General features: G+C 42.8%; 1 protein-coding gene across 1 annotated transcript; it reads right to left on the reverse strand.

The window, feature by feature from the left end:
* Positions 1 to 1513: 1513 nt before the first annotated feature.
* On the reverse strand, positions 1514 to 9565 carry PLAT (plasminogen activator, tissue). Its single transcript, XM_010143909.1, has 13 exons — positions 9485 to 9565; positions 8403 to 8442; positions 7860 to 7991; positions 7337 to 7450; positions 6830 to 7004; positions 6177 to 6268; positions 5742 to 5916; positions 5318 to 5403; positions 4722 to 4917; positions 4106 to 4242; positions 3877 to 4017; positions 2523 to 2671; positions 1514 to 1678 (listed from the first exon to the last, which is right to left on the reverse strand). Exons 1-13 carry the CDS (start codon positions 9563 to 9565, stop codon positions 1520 to 1522), a joined length of 1677 nt encoding a protein of 558 aa, XP_010142211.1. The 3' UTR covers positions 1514 to 1519.
* Between the last annotated feature and the right edge of the window lie 200 nt (positions 9566 to 9765).

Raw genomic sequence — 9765 nt, forward strand, 5'->3', positions numbered from 1 at the left:
GTGATTCATGTTACTTGAGATCTTAAAAGGCTTCTTATACGCATAAAGGTGTCTGGCCCTTATGAGAAGCTTTCTGTATCAGTCTGAGATGGCTGCAAGGTTCTGTGGAGTGAAAGATGAAGCAGGGCAGAAGGGTATTTTCAAGGAACTTTTAACAACTGTTCTCTGAGATTTACATTTTTGTAGGATTTATTTTTCTAAAAGATAGTATCAGATGTAGTTCAGTTACATTTTATTGGTGGCTGTTAGATCACACAGAGCTCAAATAATGTATTTAATAGACTGAATGGTGGAACAACAGTTGCATTTCTGAGGACACTTACCTGTGTTACTCATTGGAACAGTTCTGGGTGTTTTACAGACTGTAAATATTTGGCAAGCTTGTGGATGCCAGGATAGCAAGACACAGCAGAACTTGGAAATGGGTTTCAGGGGGAGGAACGGAAATTGATTTGCCTTTTTTTTCCTCAAGATTAATGCTTAATAAAATACAATTAACAATGACAGTCACACCAGAAAACCTGAACTGCGACTCTTTTAATAAATATCTTGGGATTTTTTTTCCCCCTTCCACTGGCTGGAATGTGGGACTCATTGCTGAAGCTAACTGGACTTACACCACTGCTTCTCTGAGGATGTTAGAGAAGATCTCTTTGAGGTCAGTTTCTAAGCTGGTAGCTAGAAAGACATGGACCATTTGTAAAGTTGCCATTTACAGAACCCATTTGAGAATGTAATGGGTGTCCTTACCAAATCTCTTTTCTGGATGTACTTAAAAAGGCTTCCCTACTTGCCTAGAAGCTGTGCTAGTGGATCATCAGAGAGCTTCTTAAAACAGAGAGTAAATATTTTCAGTTACCACGTTTTGAATTTCCCAAATACAACAGGCTAGTTTCCCAGCTATAATGCCTGACTGAGCTAAAGGTAAACTTCTGTAGCCTCAGTATAAGTTTTTCCTTTTCTAAAACACTAGTCACACCTGCTTTCTCTTACTTCAATTGGACAAGAAAGAATCTCTCAAAGAGGCTTAAAGCTTAGGATGTGCACAGATACCATCTAGTGTCACATGGCAACTGCAATGCAAGTAATGCTTGATTGCTGAGATTCTAGTTCGTGGTGACTTGGTTGTACCTGTCCTGTCTTCTGTTAAAGGACAAATGCAGCCTCGTGACATGACTTGATCTTTATTTGTGGATGTAATCTAAAACTGCTACCACTGCACCTGTCCTTTGTTCCGCCCCGCTGCGCTGAAGAGAGAGCTATTGCTTTCATGCAACTTGATGCAAGGAGAAAGCTTGGGGATGTAGGGGGAAAGGAGTGTTAGCTTCCAAAAACCTGCAATAAGGAAACGGGAGTAATTTGAGAATGTGCCCTTCTCACACACTGCAGTTTGCCTTGCTCTTGCACTGAAAGTCATGAGCATCTGGACAAACAGGAAGCCCTGTCAGCATCCTTAAAGCACCCCAAAGGAAGCTGTGAGGACATGGCCACAGGCTTGTGAAGAGTTCATTTTTCTTTCTCAGGGTTTCATGTTGTCCTGAATCCAGTCAAGATAACGATTCACATTTGTATATACACCAGGTATGTCTTTGCGGCCACAGCCTATTCCCCAGCTGATGATTCCAATTAGATACATACGATCATCCTTCATACAGACCAGAGGACCTCCAGAGTCACCCTACAGAGAAGTAGCAGGTTAGTAACAATCTCCTTTAGTGTTTGTTTTCATGTTGTTCTTTCCCCTCACTAGCTTTAGTGGTGCACTATGGTCTCCGGAACTACCGTATGTAGTATGCATACAAACCAAGAGCTGTTAGGAACGGCACTTTCACATTAGCCACTTTTGTGTTCCAGGCTTCCTCCACGCTCTCGCAGCGAGAGACACCACAAAATCTAATGCTAAAGCATCTAACCTGGGCACTCATGTATGAAATGTAGGTGAGACATTGACAAGAACAAAAAGAGGAATGCTCTTATTCAAGCCATAAACATCCAGGGTGTTTCATCCTGCTGTGTGTAACAGTAAAGCGAAACTACTAGAGCCGTTTAAACAGAAAGGATGTGGATTGAATGTGTGCCCTCCTTTTTCCTCACGTTACAGCTGTTTGTTCTCCATCATCTTTTGGCCTTGATTCTTCTTCACTTTTCAGTAGAGCAGCACCCCATTCCTCTTACAGAACCTCCTGCTGAGTGTTTTGCATGCTCACATAAGAGAAAATATTAGGAAATACTGCTGAGGTGGAGTTTCCTGCTCCATGTTGTGGCATTTCCTATATTTGGGATTTTTGGTCTGTATTGTTCTGGTTGGCCTTGGTTAAGTGTGGTCTGCTTTCCCAGCTATGAGGGGCAGGGAAAGAAAAAAGAAAGAGGACCCCGCAATTCTGTTCAACAAAAGTCTTCTACAACTTCCTTGTAGCCAATTGCAGACCTTCTTTAAACCTTTCTCTGAAGCTTTTTTGTTTGGTTAGCTCAGACTAGCAAGGACAGACCAAAAAAGAAAAGAGGAACAGGATTGGGTTTACCTTGCAGGCGTCATCAAGGTGCCTTGTATCTCCTGCACATAACATATTGTCTGTGACTGTCCGGTTGTCTAGATGCCGTGTTGTGCACCGACTGGCTGGAAACAGTCTGACATGGCCTTCCTTCAGGTGCTCTGAATAGAATGGAGAAACTAGAAAAAAATTACAATATAAATACATATGTATGTTTCTGTATTTTTTTTTTTTTTTAAATTGCAGTCCGGTTTCTGTAGTTTAGGGGAAAGTAAACAGAAATAGCTGGGGGTGGGAAGGTGGCTAAACTAGTATTTCCTTGCCAAAGGGTCTTTTTTAATTCTTGGAGATGCTGCTTTGCTAGTGAGATCAGCAAAAAGAGGTTTTTGTAGCCTCCAGACTGCTGGGTTTCTTGGATGTTTCTTTGCACAATTACATCAATCAAAACAAAGTCACAGGAAGTACCTATGAAAATCACTAACTGTATGAAACAGGAACCTGGCTTTTTAATATTAGACTTGCACGAACAAAAATCGGATGCTGTTCACACAATACTGAATAACTGGATAGGAACGTGCCCTTGTTAAGTTAGAATGGAAGGGATTTTTCTGTTTATTTGGTTTGGGTATTGGTTTTATTCTCCTGCATAGCTGCAATTGCACAAAGCTGGAAGTTGGCAAGATTGGTGTTTTTCAGTCTAGCTTTCAATTACAGTTGCAGCATCCTTTCCCTCTCAGAGAGTTTATCCCGTACTCCCTGTATGCAATGTTGAGGACTAGCTTTAAAAGCACTTTAACACCGCTTTATGCTACATTAACGTTAAGTCTTCAAGTCTGTTCCAAAAGCCCATGGGTTCTAATTATGATTAGGTCTTGTTATGATGGATGCTTCCCAGTCTGTCTCGGAGTTTAAAAGTTAGAGAATAAAAAGAAATTAGTAGAAAGTGCCAGTAAAATAGAAGTCGGGGGAGTGTGTGGGGGGGTGTTTTAAATATAGGTCAGCCTGTGTATTTTTATTCCTGTTGGTTGTAGCTCACTTTAAAAATAATTTTAAAAAGCATTTAAGATGTATCTGGGATCGTTATTTCTTTAGCTTTTTTTTTTTGTAATCACTGCACAGGCAATGTTTCTTTCAGAATAATGCAACTACCTGTAACTGTTCTAACTACCTGTAACTCTTCTAGCCCATGCAGCTGACAGAACTCAGACAAATGAAATAACTTACAGCAAAAGATTTTTTTTTTTGTATTTCCCACTTACACATACATTTTGTAGTGCTGATATAAGCCCATATAATAATCCAGCGGGTCGCACATTAAGCGATGCTAAAGATTTGAATTCTTTGACAGCAGGAGCCCTAAACTTTGATAGTATCTTCTACTTACATTCTTCATGTCTGCCGTAACCAGAGATCTCACATTCAGTCCAATCAGGCAGCTGCAGTTCCGGTGTTGGGAGGCAGGCAGCACGGACTGTGTCCGTTTCAATAGCGCAGTCTTCTGCATTCGAGTTCAACTGCAGCAGAGCTGAAGAGGGAAAAAAATCCCCACTTCATTAACCACAAACATGAGCCAGCTGTGACCTTTCCAGTCATGAGGTCAGAAAAGTTCTTACCAATATCGTTGTTGAAATTTTCGGAGTCAAATCTCTGATGCACAGTGTAGTTCTTCACTTGAAACTTTTGTTCATTTTCCTCGGGAGTTGCTCGGGAAGTCCTACCCAGCACAATCCTCAGCTGATTTGTGCTAAAGCTGAAGAACAAAAGAGTCTTACTTTCTTGCCATGTTAACTGGAGTGGACCTTTCCCTTGAAGATGTGCTGCTGTTGCTTCTGCTTTTCTTACTTTAGCACTATTACTACTTAATTACCCAGGCAGTTTGACCTCAGGTGTCCTATTTGCCTTTATTTTTGTGTGAATTGCTTATAGCCATCCTGGCAACGCTCCTCTGCCAGCCCCCTGCTGTTCTCAAGTTTCAGATGGCTCTGCATCTGTATTGACAACTTTGTTCTTCAGCTATTTGACATTCTGCTGTGGTCAAATGAGGCCGTGCTGCTAGTTTGACCAATAAATGCCTCTCTGATGTGTTCAGCCCACTTAACTCTATAATTTTCAGTGTAGAATGACTAACTGGGATAAAGAGCTTTTTTTCCAAGTTTTTTTACCCTTCTGTTAAGGCTATACCAGATGCTTTCCATGCTTCCCCTGGAGAGTACCAAATCCTCCACTTACCCTTCCTCAAAACAGTGAGCAGCTGACAAAACCCAGCAGGAACCGATCAGAATTCCTCCACAGAGGAAGTGCTCTCCTGGTGCTCGGCGATACTTCACAAAGATGGCAGCTTGCCATGGATGAGCTGCGATGTCTGCGTAGGAGCCACCTTTAATCCTGTACTGGCGCGCTCTGTGCTGCCGTAAGCCACAGGTGGCTGTGGATGGCAAACCCAGAAAGAGGATTTTTGTTCAGGCACTCTTGCCTTGAGTTGGGTTAAGAGCCTGTTAGCTGGCAGTGCATGCTGAGGCAGCCTGGCATGAACTGGTTATTATCTGACTCATTCCTGTTTCCTAGGAAACCTGTAATCTGATTTGAAAAATACAGCATGGGAACTCTGCCTTTTCTCTCCTCCATTTCTGCAATCTTCCCTTCTGCCAGAGAAGGCGGCACTTCTGTGAGAGTGGAGCCACAGAGTGAAACCTTTCTACTCCAAAAAGCTGCTGTTTTTTTCCCAGCTCATATTTTACTGTAAGAGGCTTGAGTTTAATACAAATGACACGCAGAACAGTAATGCCTCAAAGAAAGAGAAGAATCAGGAGTGCTAGCATCCTTACAGCAAGTAGGTACATTGCAGTACTCCCACGTGAGCTGATTTCCTTTCAGAACATGGCACCAGGGCTTGCTGTCATTGTCAGGATTCCTGTAGCACAGGAAAGAGAAGAGCTATTTGTATTATTAGATCTGCAGGGAGTTTGGGAAGACCTAAAGGTGGCAGACTGTGACCCGAGTGTACTATTTCTGGTTTTTTTCTAGAGATACATAGGGCCCTAGGGGCATGTGGAATTTGCGTTAATGGAGTCTGATGTTAGAGAAGCACTGATAGGTCAGGTGGAATAACATGACCATTGTCAGTGAGCTTCATTCCCAGCAGTAATGTACTTCCTGTGCTTTATTAACTCACGTAAAAAGTCTAGAGCCCTGCCTCAAGAGTACCGCAAGGAAGTTTGGTCTTTTGTAATTCTATAACCGACTACGTACCGGCAGAAATTGTGACTACCAAGGCCCAGCTGGTAAGCATCTCTTCTCCAAGCAGTATATAACTTGTTGACAAGGATTCGAGAATTCCACCTCAAACAGGTAGCTCCAGAACTGGTAACACTGTGGCTGCCTCGGTAATCCGTGCCTCTTCCAGATTTGCAGTTGATGTTCCCAACTTCAATAAGAAAGCTGCGTGTTAACCAATGGATGTGAACCCATCAGCTGTTTCTAACTGAGATTTCTGTCAAGGCTTCTATATATCAGCTATGCTAATCTCAGTCTCTCGCTGTCATAAATATTAAAAGCTAAAATATGATCTAATGCGAGAGTCTCAACTTTTCAGGCTACAGAAATAGCACAAGTACACAGAGAACCCTTATATATGCAGTGAATCATGGAAGCTCTAAAGCCTATTCTCTGTCCCCTTGCATGTACCTTTTGAACAGGAGGGCACACTGCAGTGTTCCCAGATGTATTTTCCCCCTTTATTGATATAGCACCAAGGTCTGGAATCCTCATCTGGGTTTCTGAAAGAGTTATGATATTATGCATCATTATAGAGCTATTGTTATCAGTGTCATGTCTGCCGTCTAGTTTGGTAACTTAATCCTGCTCTGCAGCAAAGACTGAACCATCAGAAGTCATCTGGATTCCTATTTTAATCATAAAATTGTGGAGCACATGGAGGGTGAGGATGAGATAATCAGTAGCTAGCAGGACTGGACAGCTTGTCTGTGCAGTTTAGTTCATGTGTGGGAAGCGATATAGTTTTAAGAGTTTTGAGCAGGATCTGGAGCTGCAGGAAACTGGCTTACAAAGGGAGTTTTAGGCACTGAGAAGAGACAAAAAAGAGACTATAGGGTGATGTATGCATTTTATAGTCCATCATAAGCATCCAGTCTAGCTAGATCTGCGGTTCGGACACATCTACAAGCTGCAGTTGCTGCTCATGGGCTGTGCTGTATTTGCAACTGAGCAGAGTGTTCTCTGCTTGGTATGAGACAGTTGGAAAAGGCCATTCCTTTGCTCCAAGCTCTTAGAATGGGATGATTCCCGTCTCTCTGACCTGTCTGCCATCAGCCCCTCACCTGCAATAGTTGTGATTGCCCAATCCCAGCTCAGCAGCATCCTCTCTTCGGCCACTGTACATCCGGTCCATCAAGCCATTGCTATTCCAATTTAAACATTCAGTTCCGCTCTCTGTCACGCTCCAGGTACCCCTGTATGTTACCCCAGCATCTTTATAGCACTTTGCTTCAGTATCTGAACAAAAGGGAACAAAACGTTACTCTCAGGACAGCATCCTAAACTCTGCTTTCTTAGGTTCTGTTCTGTTTAAACTTGGCTCCCAGATGTCTTGTCTAGTAAGTCAGTGAAAATGCCCTGCCAGGCAGACTGTAAGCATACACAAAGGTCTTCACAGCTCCAAAATTTAGAGTTTTATTAAGAGACACTGAAAAGAGCCCAGGTGTCCTTAAAAGTTCTTTGCGATATTAGAGCCAAGTATACAGCAGCAGCTCCTGGGACCTCATCCTTAGGTACTGCCTCGCGAAAACCAGGAGCATAGTTCACAGTAGTTGGTGTGTTTTACTTGCCTATTTCACACTGCTTCCCAGAGAAACCTTGGTGGCACTGGCAGATGAAGAGCTGTGGGGAATAGTATGCCTGTAAACAGTGGCCCCCGTTGTAGCATTTATTTATAGTGCAGGCTGTGGAAAAAGCAAAAGCCAGGAAATACTGTTACATTTCACAGAAGTAAGAAGCTGGCAATGTTTACCCACTTCCCTTTCCTGTCAGTCTCCTTCAGCCTGTTCTGTTTCTCCCCACCTACCAGTTATTGTCATGTGCTTACGGTTTTTTCATGTGTGCTTATATTCTTCCTTTGCTCCATTCTTTCCAGGTACAGTATTAGGAGCCTTCCTCAGCCCTTTGCCCACTCCCACTTAGTCCTGCCTGAGTTGGTATATGTTAGTATTTTCCTTTCTATCCTATTGTATTTCAAGTCAAATTTTCTATGTCATAACTCCTTCCCTGACAGCGGAGTTCTTCTTTAGGAGGATTAGATGGACAGTCTCTCATCCAACACACTTCCTTTCTCTTTTTCTTCTTCATACTCACCTCTGACAGGCACAGTGTGGCAGCGGCTCCGACCACTGTCGCACCTACAGTATTCTACTCTGCTCCCCGAGAGCCTCAGCCAGGTCCCCCTGTGCTGGTAAATTTCTCCAGATGAACTGTCTGTGCAAACGGCTGAAATTGGAGAAAGGAAATCCTTTTTTAGAGATTCAGGGAAGAGACCTGGCTGAGCAAAAGAACTCCCTTCTCTTTCCAGGAGAAAAGTATCTGTGATAGGAGCATCTCTCTAATGAGCCCTTTTCCCTTCCCAGATCACAGTTGTCCCATCTCTCTCACTGCTGTGTTGCTAGATGTACTGTTCCACTATTGAGGGTCCTCTTTTACTTTGAAGAAGAGCAGAGGGTGGAGAAAACTTGGTTCTTTGAGTTGTGGATGGTATTAACAGGCTGGTATTCTGCCTTCCAAATCTTTCATCCAGATAACTATGACAAACAGCTTTCAGGCTCCATTCCCTCAGCATCATCTGCTTTCCCTTCCTGTGTTGATAAAGCTTCAGGTAACACGGTTGTGGTTTGCCTGTCTTACCTCTAGATCTGGCTCCCCGTTTGAAACGCATGCGTAAGCCCTGCAAGCAAAGAAGGTTAATTCTGTGAGTAACTGCTCTTAAGAAAACTGAGAGAACAAGTGCTTCCAAAGGGACAGTCCTCTTCTTGAGCTCTTGTAAATCAGGGATGCTGAGAGCAACTGTCTGCCCTCCCTTGTCAGACAGTACAGTGAAAAGTGCCTTTAGTACCTCAGTGTGGGTACTGAGAACTGTAAATCACCGAGTTGCTACAGACTACCAGCTTGTCATCCGAGTGACATGAACTTGGGATGTTCTCTACTCACATTGTGTGAAGTGATTATGTGCTCCTGGGGCATTGCAAGTGTTGACTAAAGGTTGTGAGCTTTCTGCTATTTGAAGGAGGTTCAAGCAAATAATTTCCAAATAAGTAAATGTGATCAAGCAGTTATTTTCACTCATGAGCATGCAGTTTCCCCATAACCCTTTGTAGCTTAATTACCTTTGAGAGATATGTGTCCTGCAGCCAATTAAATAAAATATTTTTGCATAAAGTTTTAAAGAAGCCGCCAATTTAGAAAGCTTTTTTGATCAGTCCACAAGAGAAAGCGTAAGATAAAAAGAAAGAAGAAGGCTGGGATAGAAAATTTTTGAGAAACAGACTAAATCTTTTAGAACTGTGTAGGGTTTACTCAACCTGTGCAATGTGAGGCTTAAAGTGAGGAGACATGGGAAACATCAACGTCCAATTGTAAGTGAGAATAATGAAGAAGGTGATGACAATAGGAAGAAAATTAAAGGGTGGGCACAACAGAACTCTTACTGATACTGCAAGGTGATAATGAACAGATAAACCAAGATTTGAAGACTACTTGCTTACTGAAATGAAAACCAGCCAGGATAACACATTACTGGAAATCCCAGCTTAGAGAGACTACTTGGAAAGGCTTTCCTTCCTCTGATTTCTGGTGATAGAACCAGATTCTCCTTCTATCTGGTGCAGACAGCACTCCAGCTGTCTCCACTCCCCTCCAGCTGACTCCACAGTGGGAAAGAAGCACTGCTGAAAATGCAGGAGGTGTGGCGAGATGCATTAGCCTCTCACCTGGCACTGAGCCGTCATTATTGCTCCCACCAGCAGGAGCAGACATGGGAGTCTGCCTTCCATTCCGAGTGTCTTCCACATCACCTCCAAATCTCAAGTTATCTATACAAACATAAGAAAAAAAATAAGATGTTGAACAAAGGCATTTTACGGTGTGAATGGAGTTCAAGGTCATAAATATAAATCAAAGCTTTAATTATGAAAATCCTTTTTACATCAAAACACACTTTCTGCTCTGCAGTTTTCAGCCCTCTGGTCTGGCTGTCCTGGTGTCCCTGGAC

This window comes from Buceros rhinoceros, unplaced genomic scaffold, assembly GCF_000710305.1.
Source record: "Buceros rhinoceros silvestris isolate BGI_N320 unplaced genomic scaffold, ASM71030v1 scaffold41890, whole genome shotgun sequence".
Classification (NCBI taxonomy): Eukaryota; Metazoa; Chordata; class Aves; order Bucerotiformes; family Bucerotidae; genus Buceros; species Buceros rhinoceros.

What these genes read in the sequence shown, in the direction of transcription:
- PLAT (XM_010143909.1), bottom strand. Translation starts at nt 9,565, where the DNA reads ATGTGGAAGACACTCGGAATGGAAGGCAGACTCCCATGTCTGCTCCTG. An exon ending in TAATGACGGCTCAGTGCCAG is followed by an intron (nt 8,443 to 9,484) that starts GTGAGAGGCTAA and finishes CTTTGCTTGCAG; the next exon opens with GGCTTACGCATGCGTTTCAA. An exon ending in TGTGCCCTCCTGTTCAAAAG is followed by an intron (nt 5,917 to 6,176) that starts GTACATGCAAGG and finishes TTCTTATTGAAG; the next exon opens with TTGGGAACATCAACTGCAAA.